Below are 22,911 nucleotides of genomic sequence, written 5' to 3'. Positions count from 1 at the left end.
AGTCTTGCAGATTCATAGTGGGCCCTTTTTGATGAGGGAAGAACCACGTGGTGCAAGTCAAGGGAGCAAAAGCAGCGAGAGGGGGTATAGAGAATAATCACTCATGAGAGGTAAGGGGGAGAGCCTGAGTGCAGAATTCTGTGAGTCAAGCATAGCCTCTTAAACATGACACAGGAATGAACTGGAAGTCATTGAAGACTGAATTGCAAAGGAGACACAGAATCAAATCTGAGAGCTCTATTTAGGAAACGGGCAACGGTATTTTGGCGAGTTTGCAATTTACAGCTAATCAGTGGCATAGTAAGGGGGTGCTGGGGGGGTGGACTGCCCTGGGTAACATCTTTGTGGGGATTCCAGCGCCAGTGCCTCTTCTCCTCTCCGCATACGTCTTTAAATATTCGCTGGCATCTTCTACTTAATGCTCGTGCCGGCATCGGTTCCCTTCTGACATCACTTCCTAGTCATGGGACCAGGACATGATGTCAGAAGGGAGCTGATGCTGATGCAAGCAGTGGGTGGAAGATGCTGCGTGCACTGGTGACCATTTCAAGAGGTATGTAGGGGTGAACGGGGGTGGGAGGCATTAAAACGATGGGGAAGAGTTGGGCACACCCATGCAGGGAAGAGGGGGGTGGGAAAGAGTGGGGGAAGCACAAGGGAAGAGTGGGGGTGGAAAAGAGTGGGGGGAAGCGCATGGTGCAGTAATGCCGGGTGCCACCGCCCTGGATGCCAACCTCCCTTGCAATGCCACTGCAGTTAATCCAGAATAGAAGGTGATATAATAGTCCAGATACGAAATGGCACAGGCATGAATTAAGAAGTATAAGGCTGAAAATTCCAGAAATTTGGCACTAGTGCACAGATGAAGTGCACAATAAGGCATGCTGCAAAACTTGAGACACCTGGGAACTAAATGATAGCTTAGAATTAATCATATCTTAAAATTACTTTTATTAAACAAGTAAATAGTAACTGTAATATATTACTCTTATAAAGTAACTTGGGCAACACTGCAGGCACGCTCTCACTTGCAGAATTGCCATGAAAATACTTGCATATTTATAGGAATTTTATTTTATTTCTGGAAGATGCAATCCATGTTTAAACTGTGATCACCACCATCTTTACCTTTCCCCACCCCCCTCCAAAAAAAAAAAATTTACAGCATAGATTAACATGCATGTGTTAGCGTTTAGCACACGCTAATCGGTTAGCGCACCTTAGTAAAAGAGGGCCTTAGTTTAACTAAGAATCTTGTGCTCTCAGGTTATTTCATCCCATAATAAGCATATGGGTATAAGAACATAAGCAGTGCAAAGAAATGTATGAATGCCTGTTTGGTTTATTGGAACAATGAATGGTCTACCAGCAAATCTGTTATGTCAGGTGTTCCGCAGGGATCTTTATTATCACCAACTCTCTTTAGCTTGTATCTGGTTCCTTTAGCAAAATTACTAGAACATCAAATTTCACATCTTTGCGAATGATATCCATCCTAGTAACTAAGCTGGCTGTAGTGGCTACGTACGTAGATTAATCTTGATTCTTGAACAAATTATTGTTTGCTACAATTCTAATTTTTGGGTTTCATAGAGGCTGTAACAAGCTGAGGTTTGCCAATTATTAGGAACGTTTCATACTGTATCTTTTATTAAGGGGGGGGAATTCATGAAAGGGTGTTAAGCGCGCTAACACTTTTTCATAAATTCCCCCCTAAATCTGTTTAATTTAGTTGTCTAATTGCATTGCCCTGTTTCTGTCTGCACTCTGACTTTTTGCCCACTCTTTTTTCCTTTCTATATTTTGCTTTATTGCCTACAAGCAGGGCAGGATTAACCAATAGGCCAAGTAGGCACGTGCCTAGGGCCCAAAATGGTCAGGGGGGCCCGATGAAGGAGGGCATCAACACTGTTTTTTTCCAAACGGCAATGGGCCCCTCCAGCATCGATCAGCAATGCGGGCCCCCCCCCCCCAATCAGCAACGCCGGCCCCACCCCGATCGGCAACGCGGCCCCCCCATCGACGGAAAGTAAGACAAGCAAGCAACACGGGTAAGAAAGGCAACGGGAAATGTAATTGTGCAAGCGGTGCTGCTTGCCCAAAGCTTCCCTCTGACGGTGGTTGATCGCTGGAATAATCTTCCATTTCAGGTGATCGAGGCAAGCAGCGTGCCTGATTTTAAGAAGAAATGGGATCGTCACGTGGGATCTCTTCACAGAGTTAAGTAGGGGAGGGTCATTAGGGTGGGCAGACTAGATGGGCCGTGGCCCTTATCTGCCGTCTATTTCTATGTTTCTATGTTTCTATGGTGGGGTGGGGCGGGGCAGGGGGGCCCAGTGTACTTGGGTACCTAGGGGCCCTCGATGAATTAATTCTGCCCTGGCTACAAGTGTGAAGTGTATGCCAAAGGTCCATGTCAATGACATCTTTGGATTCTGCAGGCTTGTGCAATATTACACTTCTTAAGCTGAGGCAGGCTTTCATTAAGATTATCCTGGTTCTAGGACCTTTATTTCTTACTAGTCTTTAAGCCCGTTACATTAACGGGTGTTAGAATATATGTATGTCTGTCTTTCTTTCTTTCTGTCTCACTCCCTGCCCTTGTGTCTTTCTTCTTTTCTTTCTGTCTCCCTCCCTCCTATTATTTGTCTTTCTTTCTATTTGTCTCTCTTCCTGCCCCCTATGCAGCATTTATCTCCCCTTGTCCACTTTCCTGTACAGTAGCCATATCAGCATTCCCTCCCCCTCCATTTCCTTGTGCATCAGCATTTCCCCCCCTCCCTACTTCCCTGTGCAGCATTTTCCTCCCTCCCCACTTCCCTGTGCAGCAGCTGCAGCAGCATTTCTTTAGGCAGCCCCGGTTGTTTCCTTTGATTCAATGTTCATTAGGGTTCGCCGGTCGCTGCACCGTGAGAGCCGGGTGAGAGCTGCTACCCTCAGCTGTTTTTTTTTGTTGGTTTTTTTGTCTTTTTGTAGTTGAAAGCCGCCGCCGCAATTAGGGTTCGCCAGCCGCCAGCGCTCACGCGCACCGTGAGAGCAGGGTGAGAGCGGCGACCTCCAGTTGTGTATTTTTTTTTTTTTTTAGTTGAAAGCCACCACCACTGCAGCTGTTCTCTCGATCCTGTGTAACTTTTTTTTTATTTGAAAGCTGCAGCCGCAGCCGGGGCCGCGCATGCGCACTCGTGTTTCCGCGACGGATCAGGGAACACGACTTTTGAGTGCGCATGCGCGGCCTAGCATTTTATTATATTAGATTCTCTCGGTCCAAGCTTTTGACTTGTAATTGCTGCTTTGTATTTACTTCTGAAGATTTATTGATTCCACTGAGCAGGTGAGAGTTTTAATAATGCTGAGCTGTTCAAGCCTCATTAGCATGGGCACGGCGTTCATTTCCTTCTGCAGCTGTAACTAACTTTCTAGAACGGTTATAAGATTTACACTTCCCTCCTCATTTATCCTCAAATGAGTTTGAAAAATGCTCCGTCTGACCTGCAAACACATTTACTGAAAAGCCTTTAAAGATCAAATAGAAAGGCATTCAAACTCATTTACAGGAAAATGGGACGAGAACTATTACCGTATATGTAATGCAGGCTCTCGGTGTAGTGCAGGAATCTCAAAGTCCCCTCCTTGAGGGCCGCAATCCAGTCGGGTTTTCAGGATTTCCCCAATGAATAGGCATTGAAAGCAGTGCATGCACATAGATCTCGTGCATATTCATGGGGGAAATCCTGAAAACCCAACTGGATTGCAGCCCTCAAGGAGGGACTTTGAGACCCCTGGTGTAGTGTCTCCAAAAGGCAGGAATGAACCTCACACTGAAACCAAGATATGTTGGCTGGTGCCAAAGAGGGTTTCCCGGTGGGATACACAGGATATAATGACGGTAATGTTATAGCTAACTGCACTGTATGCACATATTTTTAACTTTGCAGATTTTGTGGGATTTTTGAAATAAATTACAAGAGTCATAAGAATAGTCTTACTAAGACAGACCAATGGTCCATCTAGCCCAGTAGCCTGTCATCACGGTGGCCAATCCAGGTCACTAGTACCGGGCCAAAACCCAAATAGTAGTAACATTCCATGCTACCGATCCAGGGCAAGCAGTGGTTTCCCCCATGTCTGTCCCAATAACAGACTTTTCCTCCAGGAAGTTGTCCAAACCTTTCTTAAAACCAGCTACGTTACCGCAACCTCTGGCAAAACGTTCTAGAGCTTAACTATTCTCTGAGTGGAAAAATATTTCCTCCCATTGGGTTTTAAAAGTATTTCCCTGTAACTTCATCGAGTGTCCCCCTAGTCTTTGTAATTTTTGACAGAGTAAAAAAAAAATCGATCCACTTGTACCTGTTCTACTTCACTCAGGATTTTGTAGACTTCAATCCTATCTCCCCTCAGCCGTCTCTTTTCCAAGAAGAAGAGCCCTAACCTCTTTAGTCTTTCCTCATACGAGAGGAGTTCCATCCCCTTTATCATTATTCTAGAAAAGAATCCACATATTACTTAAAACTGCTAATGGTATAGCTAGGATTTAGTGGCCCTGGACTGGAGGTTACTTCTGAGTCTACCCCCCTTTTACCTTCATCATATGCCCTCCTCTTTCCAGAGCTTCCTTTCTATTGAAAGAGACTCATCGCATGCATATTTATGCCACATAGGTATTTAAACATCTCTCAAGAACACTATCGTAGTGACAATTAAACCAAAAATTCAAAAAAATGTCACTCTGGCGCCAGAACTAAGTAGTTTGCTTCTGCTTTTTTCAGCTTTTTATAGTTTGAAGCTTAATAATTTATAAACAATTTATAAAAACGATTAAAACGTTTTGAAAACTTTAAAAAAATTATTACTGTGCACAGTAGTGGGTTGTTCCCTCTTTAGATCTTTTAACATTGTCTTACGGGTGTGAGTTTTTCTGCCAATGACAATAAGAACGGCAGCTGAAAATCATCAAAGATTGCTGTGTGATATAGGTTTTTGAGGTTTTTTCTCCACCTGTTTTATATCTTAATGTTAGATCTTATTGTGGTAAACCGCTGCAGGTGAGTGACATTTTTTTGAATTTTTGATTTAAACATTTCTATCATATCTCCCCTCTTCCACCTTTCCTCAAAAGTATACATATTGAGATCTTTAAGTCTGTCCCCATATGCCTTTTGACAAAGACCACCAACTATTTTAGTAGCCTTCTATCCTGCTTATATCTTTTTGAGGGCGCAATCTCCAGAATTGTATACAATGTTCTAAATGAGGTCTCACCAGAGTCTTATACAAGGGCTCATTACCTCTTTTTCCTACTGGCCATTCCTCTTTCTATGCACCTTCTATCTTTCACAGTCACCTTTTCAATCTGTTTGGCCACCTTAAGATCATCACATACAATCATAACCAAGTCTCAGTCCTCTTTTGTGAACAAAAGTTCTTCACTCCTAAACTGTACTGTTCCCTCTGGTTTTTGCAGCCCGAATATATGACCCTGCACTTCTTAACATTAAATCTTAGCTGTCAAATTCTGGACCATTCTTCAAGCTTTGCTACATTTTTTCTCGTTATCCACACCATTAGGGCTGTCTACTCTATGGGAGATTTTGGTATCCACAAAGAGGCAAACCTTACCAGACAACCCTTCTGCAGTATCGCTTATAAAAATGTTAAAAAGTAGATGAAATGTATAGGCCCAAGAACAGAACCTTGTGGTACACCACTGGTAACATCCCTTTCCTTAGAGTGAGCTCCGTTTACCAATACTCTCTGTTACCTTGCACTCAACCAGTTCCTAACCCAGTCTGTCACTTTGGGGCCTATAACAAGGGCATTCAGTTTATTTTTAGATACCTATGAGTGGCAAATGCTTTGCAAAAATCTAAATACATTACATCTACTGCTCTCCAACTCTCTGGTCACCCAGTCAAAGAATTTGATCAGATTTGTCTGTCAAGACCTGCCTCTAATGTAGGGTTACCAGATTTTCTCAAAGGAAAATCTGGACCTATGGCCACACCCCCAGGCCCACCCAGTTCTACCCCATTCTGCCTGTGTCACGCCCTGTTCCGCCACCCAGCCCCGCCCCCAGACAGCATCCACACATTCGCGGATGCCCCTTCCCGACGCGATTTTGAGGGAAGCTTTTTTTAAAATCCCGGACAAAGTTCCGGGTTTTGAAAAGCCATCCGGACTCCCGGATATGTTCTCGAAAAAGTGGACATGTCCGTGGAAATCCGGAAGTTTGGTAACCCTAATGAAACCATGTTTCCTCGAGTCCTGTAATCCATAATTAGGAATTGTTAGCAACTCAATAAATAATCTGGATGTCCAGCTCCAATTTTGAAACAGCTCCATTGGCTACTAATAGCATAGAGGGTTCAATATAAAGCTATGCTAGTGGTTCATCAAGTTTTGTATGGTCAAGCACCATCATATTTATAACAAGCACTGACTATTTGCCTAATAGGAATCTGAGATCAGAAACTGCTTTGAGTTTGAGAATTGATACTGTATAATATGTAGCAACAGGTCAGTAAGCTTTTTCAGTGGCTGCAATGAGAATGTGGAATAAGCTACCAGGAATGCTGAGATTATGGGGCTCATTTTCAAAAGAGAAAAACATCCCCCAAAATGACATAAACAGGCACTTGGACATTTTAATCGCCAAAACGTTCAAGTACCGATTTTCAAAACTAATTTTTTAACCTATTGCAGGGCATTCACCCTCCTGAACGTTTAAATCAGGGGTGTCCAACCTTTTGGCTTCCCTGGGCCGCATTTGCTGAAAAAAATGTTTCTGGGGCCACACAAATGCGCAGCAAGATAGAGGAGGGAGCCGGCAAGATGGTAAACACCCAGGGGCAGCAGAGGAAAACACTGCATCGCCCTCGACCGGGGCCACACAAAATCCTTCACGGGGCCGCATGTGGCCCTCGGGCCGCAGGTTGGACACCCCTGGTCTAAATGTTAAGGGGACGTATATGAGGTGTGGTTTGGGTGGGATTTGGGCAAGCTTAGCACTTGCAGGGATAATCAAAGCTTTTTCAAGAAGTCCAAGGGGTCAGATGTTTGGAGTTAGACATGTTTTAAAAGCAAATAAGGGCCACAAAGGCACCCAAACTGATCAGATGATCATTGGAGAGATGAAAGTATGGCCCTCTTAACCCCCCCCCCCCCCCCCCCCAGTGATCACTGACCCCTCCCACCTCCTAAAGATGCAAATGGAACAGTACATACTTGTGTCTCTAGAACAGCAGCACCTGGTATGGGAAAGCCTAGTAGAGCAGCACACAGGTGTCTTAAGTAGCTTGGTGGGTGGGTCAGCGAACCACAGAGAGGAGGACCCAGGCCCATAAGCCACTCTACCCACTATATTTATGGTGGAAAGTGTGAGCCCGCCAAAACACACCCAAAGCCTACTGTGTTGCCATATAGGTGACATCTGCAGCCATAAGGGCTACTGGGGTGGTAGACAGGTGTGTATAGCAGGTTTGGGGAGAGTTTTAGAGGGGGTTCTGGTGAAATATGTACCCAGCAGTCTTTATGTGAAGTTCACGGCAGTGCCCCCTAAGGTGCCTTATTGCCCTGTTGGGATGTCTGCGTGGCCATTAAGATGCTGGTCCCTCCCATATCCAATTGGGTTTGATTTGGATGTTTTGAAAATGGACATTTTTGTATTTAAAAATTGTCATCCCGCAAGATGTCCAAATAGGTCATTTAAAAAAAAAAGTGGACTTCTAACAGCTTCGAAAATGGATGTTTCCCCAGCCTGATATTTGGACATCTTGTGGAATACATCTAAAGTCGAACTTAGGGCTCCTTTTACGAAGGTGCGCTAGGGTTTTTAGAGCACACACAAAATTACTGCGCACTATAGTTCTCAGCACCCCTCATAGCAACGTTCCAGAGCTGAGATTGTGATGTCATAATGCCTCATTCCATCAATGCCTAAGAGCCAATTTCATCAGTGATGTCACAATGACTTGATTGTCCTATACTTGGCTCACATAAGAACATAAGAACAGCCATACTGGGTCAGACCAATGGTCCATCTAGCCCAATAACCTATCTCCAAAAGTGACCCATCTAGGTTACAAGTATCTGGCAGAAACCCAAATAGTATGAGAGGGTGCTGAAATGTTTTCAGCCCAACCAACCAACTTCCTTAATTCTGAGCATCATATTGCCATTGTAGAAAAGAGCATAACCTTATTTCATTAAGTGCCAATTTGCAGAAACAAAATTCTATGTTTTGACATTGTTTCTGATCATCGATTGAACCTTATCCACATCATTCTCTTCTTGGTTGGGCTGAGAACTTTACAGCACCCCCCTCCTATGCACAATGGCAGCTAGTTAGTATTGAGTGGCTGTCACCCCTATTCCCTAAGGTTGTTTAATGTAAAAGGTTTATATTACTCTCCCTGCAGAGACAGTAACACCGCCTACATAGTATATATTAATGCCCCTGCCAGCTGTCTTGCTGCTATATTACAGAATATTCATTCTCATGATTTGCTATTGGCAATGTGGAAATATAAACTAAATGGTACTAGGGTCATGTTTCTGGAGAGCTGCCTCATTCAGATTATATTAAGGTTTCAAGGATTATTAGACTTGATTATCTGCTTACAGAGAGCCCATCAAAGCGGAATACAAACATAAAATTATACAGATCAGAAAAGAACTAAAAATCAAATAGGAAAAGCTTAAGACAAAGAAAAATAAATTTGTTTGAATGCTGTGTTCCCAAGCTAGGGTTACCATATGACTCCAGAAAAAGGAGGACGGATTGAAACATCCAGGTTTTACTTTCATTGCTTTCAGTGGAAGTAAAACCTGGATGTCTCAATTCGTCCTCTTTTTTGTGGAGCCATACGGTAACCCTAGGACAGGGATCTCAAAGTCCCTCCTCGAGGGCCGTAATCCAGTCGGGTTTTCAGGATTTCCCCAATGAATATGCATTGAAAGCAGTGCATGCACATAGATCTCATGCATATTCATTGGAGAAATCCTGAAAACCCGACTGGATTGCGGCCCTCAAGGAGAGACTTTGAGACCCCTGCCCTAGCACCTATCAGTATAATATTAAATCATGATAACACTACAGTCTATAAACCACAAAAGCCGGCTTGAATAAGTGCGGTTTCAAAGAGGCCTTAAATCGTAACAAGGAAGATTCAACACGTAACGACAAAGGGAGGGCATTCCATAATGCAGGCCCTACAGCAGGGCTGCCCAAGTCCGGTCCTCGAGACCTAAGTTTTATAGAATCACGCTCAATATCGCACTAACAGGTAAATTGCGTTATTGCGGGGATGGGGGGAAAATGTGTCCCCCGTGGCATTTTCTGGTTCACAGTTATATGAATTACTTAGAGCACATTCAGTCTGTTTAAGGTTCACTACGAGTAGTGTGTCCAAAATTGATTTAAGATGCATTAACCTATGACTTAACCCATATACAATCAACTGTCATGCGCTAAAAAGTTTGTTTTTATTAACACAAATGTGTGAAATGAACTGGAAAAAAAAAAGTTAATGAAAACCAGGAAGAAAGCCAAATGGTTGGAAAAAGAACCAAAATACGTTTGCCTGTGTAGTGGGTACCTCCCTACAACGGCATCATAAGACTGATTTAGCAAAGGTTTTGTTTCATACTGTTTTTCACTTGGCGGCAATTAACAAAATGGCCACCAGTATATGAAGGTTGAACTGCCACTCAGACAAGCTCCATGAGAGATACTGTATGGTGCAGACTTACTTTATGGTCCACTGACTTCACATTTTGCCCTGTCACAGGATTTTCTGACTGTTATCAAGAGCTATTAGTCTGTTGTAAGTCATTTTTCTCTGTGGATAAAGTCCATACTAGCTGGCACATGCTAATATAATGTGTCACATCCCGTATATGGGGCAATGCATCTTGCTAGGGTCATCAGTGCAAATAGGTAACTCCAGCAGCCTTTTTCACATTCGAACAGGCAAATCATTTGGGTTGGGATCAAAACACATTTACTGTAATGCTTAATATCAATCATGGACATTAATTGCATAAGCTATTTAGTATAATTTTACAGGCAAACGATGATAACATATGCTGACAACGTTGAGCGTACATCATGTCAGAGAGCATCTACTCTGCTAGCTGTATCGAAAACTCACAGACGTCCAGTATAATACCTACCCAGTTTTTAAGCTGACCAAGGCGTCCTGCACCCCTTTCTGATTATATTTTGCCATATATTGATGCATGTCTGGGTAGTTGTTCCTAATGTTTCTCTCGGTGCTTCCATTCGGGACAGTTCCAAAACGAAATGGTGGTGAATAGTCGTGTGGTCTTTGAAACTAGAGGAAGGGGGGGGGGAAACCATAAGTGTTATTTCAAAGAGAAACCTTTTCAGGCAAATGTTGCTGCTACCTTATAGATTCAAAGCCCCATTTTAGACAAGATGGAAGGAGGTGAATTCAGACGGTCAATGCATATCCATGGGAGTAGGTAGCATAGATAGGGTTACTAGACGTCTGGATTTCCACAGATATGTCCTCCTTTTGAGGACAGGTCCGGAGGTCCAGACGGCTTTTCAAGCCTCTACTCAATCGCTTTGGGTGGGAGGCAATCCATGGGTGCGTGGGTCTCACGTGATGATGTCATGACATCATCATGTGGCATCCACGCATGCGTGGATTGCCTCCTGCCCGACCAAAACAGGCAGCGGGGGCGGAGCTAGGGCGGGACTGGGGCGGAGATGGGTGGGCCTGGGGGGTGGGTCTAGGGTGTCCGGATTTTACAATCTTAAAATCTGGCAACCCTAAGCATAGAGCCTTGCAATGTTTGGGGATTCTGCCAAGTACCTATGACCTGGCTTGCCCAATCTTTGGAAGCAATGTATTAGGCTAGATCGGGGGTAGGCAATTCCGGTCCTCGAGAGCCACAGGCAGGTCAGGTTTTCAGGATAGACACAATGAATATATATGAGATGGATTGGTATACACTGCCTCCTTGAGATGCAAATCTATCTCATGCATATTTATTGTGGATATCCTGAAAACCTGACCTGCCTGTGGCTCTCGAGGACCGGAATTGCCTACCCCTGGGCTAGATGGACCTTTGGTTTGACCCAGTATGCCAATTCTTATTATCTTGCCTAATTAGGCCTCATTACATAACATAACATAACTTTATTCTTCTATACCGCTATAATCAAAAGAATTTTAGGCAGTTTCCACAAAAGAGAAAAACTGGACAATCAGTGAAATACAAAATAATAATGATAAGAATACAACCTATTATTTAAAAAGACATTAAAATTTAAATTGATACAGTAAAATTATTGTGTTAAGAATAAAAGCACAAATTAAGAGATAAATTTATCAAATAATGCTGTCTTAATTTCTTTTCTGAAAGCACCATAGGACAGCATGGCTCTGCTGATATAGTTGCTCAACCAAGACTGTTGTTTGCTTGCTTGAAATGCAAGCATCCTGTCTAAATAAGACCTAAGTTACAGCCTAAAATCTTCGGGTAAGCAAATAGATTACAATTCCTGGTTATCCTCACGGGGTTTTATAGCACGAAATGAGATAGCAGGTAGGTAGGTACCAATCCCCAAACTGACTTAAAACAGGCATGAAAATTTAAACATTACTCGTGCCTCCACTGGCATCCAGTGCAGTGATCGGTAATAAGGACTGATATGATTGCTTTTCTTCAGTCCAAATATCAAGCGAACAGCCGTATTCTGCACTATTCTTAACTTTCTCAAAACTTTCTTTGGTGCGCCCAAATAAACAATATTACAGTAGTCCAATATAGATAATACCAATGCCTGCACCAACAGTCTAAAGGATAAAAAGTCAAAATAATTTTTGATGGTCTATAATTTCCATAATGTAAAAAAGCACTTTTTCACCACCAAATTTGTATGTTCTACCAAAGTTAAATGGGAGTCTAAAGTGACTCCTAGTATTTTTATAGATTTTAAAATTGGGTAATCATGACCATTAAGGTGAAGCGATGTCTTAGTTATTTTGTCATTTAGACTTGCTAAAAAAAATGTTGTCTTTTCTGCATTCAATTTTACTTTAAAATTGGTTGTCCATTGTTCTAATTCAGACATGATATGAGAAATTTGTTCTAAAATTTCTTTTGTTATGTTATTCAAAGGAATTATAAAACACCCTCACTTAAAATCCTGACCCCCAAGTATTAAAATGATCTGGTAAATGAGAAAATCCTTCAAGAATCTTTACTGACTACTTCACAAAGGCTATCCTTTATACTTGTCGTTCCCAAGACACAATTTTAAGAATACAGATCTATGTTTAAAACTCAGAACTGGTCACAGATGCTTTAAAAATTACATCATCAGTTTACAGTAAAAACTGTACTCTTAATTGAGTACTAATTGAGACACAGTCATTAACATCTAATTTGCAACTTGGAAAACAGATTGAATATTAATGTAGTGAAAAACACCAAAACCCCAAACTTCTGCTTAACAAGCTGAGTCTCTGGCATTTCTTTGTTGTTTCTAAAGTGGATTCCATTTGTTGTCTTAAAGAATTGATCAAAATGATCCGTGTGTTAACATTCATATTGACTACATGTTAAATGAAGAAACCAAAAGAAACTCTGTGGAATGACGATGTTCCTTAAATGTCAAAGTTCCAAAGGTACAATAAATCATCCACATAAAATAAAATCATCCACATAAAAGTAAAATAATCCACATGAAAACATTAAAGGACCTAGTCCAGTAGGGACGCAGGACCCAACATGGTCCGCGTTTCGACAAAGAGTCTTCTTCAGGGATCCCTGAGAGTCCTATAATGGTGAATACGTGGAGATGCTAATATGTGGTAAACCGCAAGTAAGACCTTAGGTACAAATATGAGTCATACCGTATATACTCGAATATAAATCAATCTGATTATACCTTTTTCTCCCCCCCCCAAAAGGGGGATAATAATCACATTGTAAATACGTTCTTGCAGGGTGTCACAATCATCCAATCGGAAAATAAAAAGAAATGACAATAAATTAAAAGCACAAAAAATGTGGAGAAAACCAGACCTCATACACAGACCGCCGAGACTAAAAGTGCCCTAAGCAGTCTGTATCATCATTGGTCTGTGAAAAAACTCCACCCATAAATAGACTATGGGCTCCTTTTACTAAGGTGCACTAGCATTTTTAGTGCACGCACAAGATTTGCACACGCTAGCCGAAAAATTACCGCCTGCTTAAAAGGAGGTGGTAGCGGCTAGCACGCGGGGCATTTTAGCGTGCACTATTCCGCGCATTAAGGCCCTAACACACCTTTGTAAAAGGAGCCCTATAGGTCTCTCATACATTCATAGATTTTTTTCTTTCAAAAATATGTGCTTCCAAGCAGGATGATAATCTCATTTCATTGCAATAAAAAAACTCCAAAACAAAACGGCTACAGGTGAGTAAGTAAAGTCAAATTTAAAGTTCAATGATTTCAAAAAGCTTAGAGCGTGGAAATGGCACTTATCTGAAGTTGTGAAGTCCGTGGCAATGTCAATCAGAAATGGCTGTGCAAGTTCCTGGGCAGTCTCGTGAGACTGCCCCAGGAACTTGTGCAGCCATTTCTGATTGCGGCTCCAAACGGAGCAGAAGCAATGAAAAATCACTCCTGCCCTGCTTCACTGTTAGACCACCAGGGTTTAAAAGGTGTGTTGGAGAGGGGTTCAGGAGTCGGAAGGGAAGCAGGGTAGTTAACAGTTGGCCGGGATAGGATGCGGGAAGGATCACTCCTGTCCCGGCTTGCTGCTGGACCACCAGGGCTTAAGGCAGGCCCGTAGGAGGCCTGCAACAGGTTCAGGAGGTGAGAGGGAAGTGGAAGGGAGTTGGAAGGGAAGCAGGGTGGTTAACATCTGGCCGGGACAGGACGTGGGTAGGATCACTCCTGTCCCGGGCTCACTGCTGGACCACCAGGGCTTAAGGCAGGCCCATGAGAGGCCTGCAATGGGTCCGGGTTGGGGTAAGGGAGCACGCAGACTTGAGCACCCAAATATAAACCGAGACCCCCATTTTTGGGCCCAAAAATCTCAGTTTATATTTGGATATATACAGTAATCCAAGAAAATGGACCAAGTCTTAGCAATTGAGTTATTCAGCTGGTTAAGTAATCAAGAAGATGCTGTTTCAAGTGCAACAAACCACATCTCTCTATCATTTCATTTGCCAGAGATATACTGCTTCAATTAACAAATAGTTGTATATGATAAATAGAACCTCGTTTCTCAAGTAAGCATGCACTAAGACTTGGTCCCTTAGATTGCAACACCAGTGGCATTCCTAGCATATGTGACACCCGGGACCCATCATTTTTTGGCACCTCCCATCTGTACGAAAAACATGATTTTTAGTAACAAGCCACATGTCACACATGAGTACCTAGGAAAAGGCAGCATCTTACATACTGCAGTGAGCAGTACAACTATTATTTAATACACCCATTATAAAACTATTATAAATACACCCATTATAAAACTAAACAAGCCAGACTAGTACAGATCAATCCTACACCATCAATCCTAAGAGAAAACCATGTCTTTCGAACACACAGAACACAGAAAACACTTTCGCCTAGTATGGAATATGTCATCACAAACTAACCCCTCCCCCTTTTACAAAACTGTAGTATGGATTTTAGCCATAGTGGTAACAGCTCTGGCGTTCATAGAATTCTGAGCATCAGAGCTGCTACCACCACGGCTGGCGCTAAAAAATGCTCCACAGTTTTGTAAAAGGGGGGATAAAATAGAAATACATAGACAAAGGTTAAATTGAACAAGCAAGAAGCTGGACTCTGTATACAATGCAACACCACAGAAACAGTGACACATGTTTCTTAAAGCAATAAATAAATAGAAAATTTTTGTTCTACCTTTGTCTTCTCTGGTTTCTGCTTTCCTCATCTTCTTGTTACTCTCTTCCTTCCATCCACTGTCTCTCTTCTCTCTGCATCTTCCATTTGCTCTGTTACTGTGCCTCTCCCTTTCTCCCTCCTTCCAAATTGGTCTGGCACCCATCTTCTTCCCTCCGTTCCTCTCATAGTCTGGCATCTCTGTCTTCTTCCCTGTCAGCGTCTTCTCCCAACTCTCTCTTCCCCATTTTCCTGCAGCATCTTCTCCCCACTCTCTGTTCCTCATTTCCCTTCAACATCTCTCCCCACTCTCTGTTCCCCATTTTCATTCAGCATCTTCTTCCCACTCTGTCTTCCCCATGTGCTTTCAGCGTCCTTCTCCCCCCTCTGTTTTACCCTGTTTTCCTCTCTACCCCACCTTTTCTCCCTTTCTCCCTCCCTGCCCTTTACCTTCGTGGCACTTTCTCCCCCCCTACCCCACCGGACAACAGGTCGGACAAACCTCCCTGCCCTGTGGCCGGCAATGTCTAAACTGCCTTCTTACAGCAGCCAGAGCGTTGTAGTTGCAGATGGCTGCCGTAAAGGTCGTCTCCGATGCAACTTCCGGTTGCGTCAGAGATGAACTTTACGGAAGAAACACGCAGCTTCAACGCTCTAGCTCAGGGGTGCCCACACTTTTTGGGCTTGCGAGCTAATTTTAAAATGACCAAGTCAAAATGATCTATCAACAATAAAATTTAAAAAAAACCACAAAGCACAGTGTATGCTGAGAAAATATTAATTATCATTCCTATTCTGGGGTTTTTTTCAAAGAGGTCAAGGCAGATGACTCTATGCATTGTCACCTCAGTAACAACCATATAAAAATAGACAAATACCTCTCCCCCTCCCTTTTTACTAAAGCACAAAAGCAGTTTTTAGCGCAGGGAGCTGCGCTGAATGCCCAGGGCTGCTCTCGACGCTCATTGGCTCCCTGCGCTAAAAACAGCTATTGTTGTTTAGTAAAAGGGGGGCCATAGTGCAAAATATAGAGAGCAGATATAAATTCAGACACATTTTGATCACTAAATTGAAAATAAAATCATTTTTTCTACCTTGTTGTCTGGTGATTTCATGAGTTTCTGGTTGCACTTTCTTCTTCTGACTGTGCATCAAATCTTTCTTCCCTTCTTTCAGCCTGTATGCTTCCTCTTCTCCAGACTCCATTCCCTCCCCCAACTTTTTCTTCCTCTCTCCCTGCCTCCCTTTCTTTTTTCTCTCTTCATGCCCCCTTTCTTTTTCTCTTTTTCCCTTCTTTCCTTCTGTCTCCGTGCCTGCCCCCTTTCTTTCTTTTCTCCCTGCTCTCCCCCAAGCCATTGCCGCCGCCATCAGGGAACAGCCCCCCAAGTCACCGTCATCGGGTAACATGCCCCAAAGCAGCTGCCACCCCGAGCTCTCCTTCCCTGCGTCTTCCCTGACCTGGAACATTCAGAAGTGTTAGCCTCCATTTAAACGATGCAATCCTGCAATCTTTTGCAATGGCACATATTACAGCATACCTGTCATCCTCATATTAATATCAACCAACATACCTTTTTATCACTTAGCCCAGTCACTTGGTCCACAAATTCCTCTTGAATCATAAATGCAGCTAAGTTGGCAGTATAACTGGCCAGAAAAATGACAGCAAAGAAGGCCCAGATTGACACAATAATTTTGCTGGTTGTTCCTTTGGGATTCTGAACAGGTACTGAGTTATTAAAGACCAAGCCCCAGAGCAGCCATACTGCCTTCCCAATAGTAAACGAAGGTCCATGTGGAGCTGAAATAGCCAAATAATACACAAAATATTGTTTTACACCAATGAATTTTTAGATAATTAGCTACACAGAAGATAGTCACTAAATTAGTTTTCAGCACACACACATTAGCTATAAGCCTTACACATAGCTCACATTTCACTTTTATTTGGTATACCACAAATCTAGAAAAAACAATTTAAGGAGCTCTTTTACTAAAGGGTGTGATGTCCTTCACATAAGGTTAGTGCGTGCCAACAGGCTATTGCAGAAACACATTAAAGTGTTTTATGGCATTTTGCCTGTTTGTGCGTGCTAACCTGCGCACTGCAGATTTTTAAAGCATTCTTGGGAAGAGGTGTGTCATGGCCAGAGAGTGCACAGGGAAGCATAGCCAGCTAGTACATTCTACTTAATGCATGCTAACTGTCTAACAGAATTAACTCAGGAGCATTTAGCACCACCTAAATAGGAGGCAGTTACAAGATGTCCGGGAAAATCCGGACATGTCCACTTTTTAGAGGACTGTCAAGGCTCCCGGACGCACATTCCCAAACCCGGCATTTGTCGAGCTCCAGCCACATCTAGAGGTCCTCTGTGCATGCATGGATGACATCACACACATCAGGATAATTTTCTTAACACTAACTTTAGAATAGTCAGTGTTCACAGTGTGGCTCACGTGGAAAAGTGGCTCACGGCGGGAAGGTGTGGCTCACTGGTAGAGCCCTTTCCCTAAACATAAAGCCAGGTCCCAGGGCAGGGGTGCTAAGTCCAGGCATACACTGGCTCAGGGATCTGGACACCTTATCACTGGATGGCCAAGTTGCTTGTTGGAGCACTGCATTATTAAAGATGCTGAATCAGTACACCTGAGTGTGCAATCAGATTTGTGTTGAAAAAGCTCCAAAGCACCGTCCAGGGTCATGCTCCTAAAACTGCAGATACAGCAGCTTGAAAGTAGAGAGATGATTCATTGATGGAACCTGTTAGAACTAACTGGCAGATATAATTGGGGTTTTCAGCAATCCCGCTGAAATAAACCAGATTGCACAACACGTACAGCTGAAAAGCAAGAAAGGTAGATGAGGGTGAAGCCGCTGTTGAGTATCTGTGAATGCTAGAGGTTGGCAGAGTATTGGGGCTGAACAACCACTGATTTGGCTTGTATTATGCAGCCCTTTCATAGTGATTGTTCTGATATAACCAATAATTCTGGATATTCCCAAGGCATAAGTAGCCTATGCAGATGTAAGGTAGCACAGTAATGAGGTATATAAATGTTTTATTTAATTGATTTCTCGGTTTATGGTAGGATTATTCCTCTTGCTTTGACCAGGGTCCAGATGCTTTCATGTTCACAAGGAAATCATATTGTGGCATACTAACTGCTCCCCCCCATTATATAGCTTTTCAGTTTAAGACTAGTAGGGACTCTCTCACCCTGAACTCATGGCTCAAACCTTATATTTGGTATTAGCCAAAAAGAGGCCACAGGAAGATGTTCCACTGCTGTGACTAATTTATCCTCAAAATTCTGTGGCTCATCGTAGGATGTTACATCTTGTGAACTATCAATCAGTATTTCACCATGTTAAAATATGGGATTCGTTTTTCTTCTACAGTAATGCCGTATTCGCTGATTCTTTTTTGTATCTGTATTCACTGTTTGTAACTATTCGCTGATTGTCCAGCCCTTCTTTATTGTAAACCGCCTCAAACTACTACGGCTTTGGTGGTATATAAGAAATAAAATAATAATAATAATTTAATTGTATCATACTTCTGATTTACACCGATGATAAGAACATGAGAATTACATGAACTGCAGTGGTTCCCAACCCAGTCCTCATAACACATATAACCAATCAAGTTTTCAGGGCATCTGGGAGAAAGCAGCATGCTATTCTGGACCCCACCCTTCCCCCCCCCCCAATACCCAGGAGTGAGAGCATGGTGCTGTGCTGGAGGAAGTGGTCTTCCCTTTTGGATCCCCTCTGGGAGCGAGCAAGAGTGGAGTGCTGGGAGGCAGCGGTATCTGACCACCACTGGAAGAGCTGCATAAAATCAAGGAGCACCTGTGGCCGATTTGAGGAAGCAAAATACTATTCTCGATCCCCCTGGGAGTATGCGAGAATAGAGTGCTGGGTGGCGTCGGCATCTGACATCAACCGCTGCTGCCAGAAGATCTGCATAAAATTAAGAAGTGCCTGGGTGTGCCCTAAGGGGCATACCAGAAGGAGCACGTTAGGCCCTTTGGGAGCCCAGAAGGAGCCAGAAGAACTTGGAATTCTGACTGATATTCTTCTAAGAGGTACTGTTTTCTTTAAGTTTTATAACGGTTAAGTGTAAGGGAAAGATCAAAGGTACCAGTACTTCCATGACAATTGGTACTATGGATAAATGTATATAAATGAAAGTGTTTTCTCCCGTTTCATCTGAACTGTCTGTGTTGGCTGCCTCCCTGAGTGAATGAGGAAGATACACCCCATCCCTTCCTTTTATTCCTGTTGGTCACACAGGGACATCTTCCCAGGATGGTGTTGTCCCTATGGGCAAGATATCTACAGAATTATAGACATCATCTTCATTATAGCTACATGCTGTTTGTGATTTCTCAACAGTGGTGGCTTGTCCTAACCTGACTAAAGTGATTTATCAACCTCAGGATATTACTTTGAAAGATATCTGGCGAGTGGTGGTTAGGACTGAAGAGTGTATAAAAAAATTACTGTTCCACAGCTTTGTACTTTCTCTCAGCAGACAGTTGACAAATTTCATGATGTGGATTCTAAAAGTACTATGATGGACACCAAACTGTCACAAATGTCTTCTTCTTTAATTATTTGTCAGTCAGCTAATACAGCTCTTCTTAAGGATAGTTTGCTGATCCATAGACAATTGGCCCTAGATTTACAAACAAGTCGCCTTATATTAGGCATCGTCAGGCACCTAGATCATACCTACTGATGCCTAACGTAAGTGGTTTAATTGGGTTTAAGTGGTGCGATAATCAGTAAAATCCAATTAAACCCTCGTTAAAAAGATAGCCTTCGCTAAGTGGCCTCTGAGACTGGCAGACTAGGTCCCTGGCAGAAAGCAATGCATAGTAATGCCAATGCCCAGAAGTGGGCATATTTATGGGTGGCGCCGGACTTCAGTGTCACTATATGCCACTGACCGTGATTCTGACAGGATCCTAGGCATCGGAAATGTAGGTCTGTTAAACCCTGGCCTACATTTTCAGCATCTAGAGTCCCTGCTCAGCACAATTCTGGAAGCAGCACCTGTCCGTGATTGACACACGTCAGGTGTTCATTTTGTAGGTTCCTGCCATGACTGGCGCCGCTTCCAGATTCAGCTCCTTGGAGTATCTAGAAACCCGTTTGCGTTCTAGATCATTATATATTTTGAATTTTCCCATTTGTCAACTTTTACCTCCTGAGATATTGTGGCATAGATCGTTAAAAGAGATATTGCAGCGAGATAAAGTGGAAGAATTGTGTATTTCTGAATATGCTTTTGTCCGTCAAACTGGTCAGTCAAAGGAGGGTGCCAATTTAGAATCAATTAATTTGTCTAGTTTCCTGGAATCGTCTCAAGAGGATCATTACAAGAGCAACCTTTCAGGTTACCCTCTCGACTGAACAGGAAAAAAATAATATACTAAAATTGTATTTACGAAAATACAGTTTTATGGCCATCCAGTCTGGATTTTTCAGGATGTGGCTAGGAGGCTAGGACCACACAGCTGCGTCAAAAAGAATTCCTGAAATTGAAAGACAGTAACAACTTTGGGAAGAGTTTTTTTCCCTCCAGTTTCCCTGTAAATGTATAACATTGAATTCTATACGCTATATTTACTTTGATCCTACCCAGCTTGAAACGTTACTGATTGAAAAAGAACTTTCAGTTGAAGGGTAATGTGAGCGGATAGAGCAAACGTAGAAAAGTGGTGCCGATGGGGTGGGGACTAAATTTGTTTAAATTTAAATTTCTTGCATTATATTTTAGTTTGCATTTTTCCATTGATGTGGACTATTATTTCTTGTATTTCATGTGTGTGAAATATGTATATTATAAATGTAAATAATAAAATTTCTTCAAGGTATATGCAATGTGGATATCCTAAAAACGCAATGGACTGGGTATGTCCTGAGTACTGGATTGCAATCTTCTAATATACTTCACAGGTTGATGATAAATAATATGCATGGAATGAACTGAAGGTTTTTATGAGGTTTAGAAGTTACAGCTCAAAGGACAGAAATTGTGTGAAAATTCAGGAGAGGGTAGAAACATAGAAACATAGAAAGATGACGGCAGATAAGGGCTACAGCCCATCAAGTCTGCCCACACCATCGACCCTCCCCTTTAAGTCTAATGTCCCCTTTAAGTAGAATTGTAATAATGCCATTCTACTGACCCGCTCTTTCAAGTCTATACCCTAGTGATCCTATCCTTTGACTGACCCTCGTAGGGATCCTACATAGGTATCCCATTTATTCTTGAAGTCTGGGACGCTGTGTGCCTCTATCACCTGCATTGGAAGCTTGTTCCAATGCTCAATCACTCTCTCCGTGAAGAAGTACTTCCTGGCATCTCCACGAAACTTCCCTCCCTTGAGTTTGAGCGGATGACCTCTTGTGGTCGAGGGTCCCTTCAGGAGAAAGATATCATCTTCCACCTCAACCCGTCCCGTGATGTACTTAAATGTCTCAATCATGTCTCCCCTCTCCCTACGCTCCTCGAGAGAGTAGAGCTGTAACTTGCTCAGTCTTTCTTCATACGGGAGACCCTTTAGCCCCGAGACCATCCTGGTGGCCATCCGCTGAACCGATTCAACTCTGAGCACATCTTTACAGTAATGTGGCCTCCAAAATTGCACACAGTACTCCAGATGAGGTCTCACTATCGTTTAACCCAGTGCTGGGCATTTTCAGTCAAATCCGCAAACCAGTTTGGTTTTCGGGCTATCCAAAGGTAAAACAAATGACACATACAGGTACTCATCGACTTACGACTGCAATTGGTTTTGACTGACAGGTTGTAAGTTGATCAGGATGTAAGTCGGCCTATGTTAGATTATGTTTAACGGATTCGAACCGACAGCTCGCGCACCCTTTAAATACTGAAGGGAGTGATTGCAACAAGCTACTTCACGCCCCTTCTAAACTTCGGAAGAAGTTGCCGGACCAGCCAGCGGCGCGAGACCAGCTTCCCCGTTCATTCATTTCATTGGCTAGCAGAGCTTGTGCATTTGTTTTTAAAGTTTCATGTCTAGGCGAATGTTCTCGCTAGCTGCCGCATGAGACGCAGGAACACAGCGACAGAAAAGAGGCGAACAGCCGTTGATGCCGGCTTACTCTCGCGCTGCGTAGTACTGCTGCACTGCAAGACTTAGGAATGCTGGAAACTGTCGTAAACGCGTCGTAAAGACGAACAGTCGTAAACTGCATAAGTCGTAAGTCGATGAGTACTTGTATAGGACTAAAAAGGGAAGCCATGCTTGTAAAAATATATTCATGGCTATCTATTGTGGATACCCTCAAAACCAAAGTGGTCTGTGGCCCTCAAGGATCAGAATTAATCTACTACTACTTTACTAACATGCATCACATTAAGGACATCAGATAACTCTATAATTTCCATCCACCTCCTAAAACTTTAACATTTATACCAGAGAATTCCTGTAAATTTTTTTCTCAGATAAATTATTCTTTCATGCCCAGAATGTGTAACATAGAAACAAATAAATAAACTAGACAAACTGTTGAATTCTTATTGGGGTGAGAAATCAAAATAATTTCATTTTGTGGTGTTTCCAGAAATGTCCATGTCATTTAGGGGTTTCCCCATCCTCTTCTCATCAAATGCAATGGCGCAAAATGGAAAAAGTTCTAGGCCCTCTTCCTATGGTGCACCTACCAAGAGTAGACCTCCCATAGCCCCTGCCCTCCCCCCTTTCCATTAGCTCTCAAATTTTTGGCAGCCCCTTTGGTGATCCAGTGAGGGTCCACTGAGGCTGGAGCAAAGCCAGTTCACTCCTGTGCATGGCAGCAGCCATATCTAATATGGTGCTTATAACCTTTCACCCATGATGAAAGGTTGCATTCGCCATATTGGATGCAGCCATAGACATGGCCAGGAGTTAACTGACATCGCCGCTTCCCCAATGAACCCCAATATACAATCAAAGATACAGGTAGAAACTGAAGGGGGAGAGCTACAAGGATTGGGGAGAGCTGC

At 42.8% G+C, this 22,911-nt stretch overlaps 1 protein-coding gene across 1 annotated transcript in view; it reads right to left on the bottom strand.

Moving 5' to 3' along the window:
* GRIN2A (glutamate ionotropic receptor NMDA type subunit 2A) overlaps positions 1-22,911 on the bottom strand; it is a 422,776-nt gene that overhangs the window by 31,565 nt on the left and 368,300 nt on the right. The window contains exons 10-11 of the mRNA XM_033914282.1: positions 16,456-16,685; positions 10,174-10,334 (exon numbers count right to left, since the gene is read on the bottom strand). Coding sequence (XP_033770173.1) covers positions 10,174-10,334; positions 16,456-16,685 — 391 coding nt within the window. The remainder of the gene's footprint in view (positions 1-10,173; positions 10,335-16,455; positions 16,686-22,911) is intronic.

Source organism: Geotrypetes seraphini, chromosome 11 (genome assembly GCF_902459505.1).
Source record: "Geotrypetes seraphini chromosome 11, aGeoSer1.1, whole genome shotgun sequence".
Lineage (NCBI taxonomy): Eukaryota > Metazoa > Chordata > Amphibia > Gymnophiona > Dermophiidae > Geotrypetes > Geotrypetes seraphini.
Note: the sequence above shows the minus strand (reverse complement) of the source record. Positions and strands in the feature narration are given on the sequence as shown.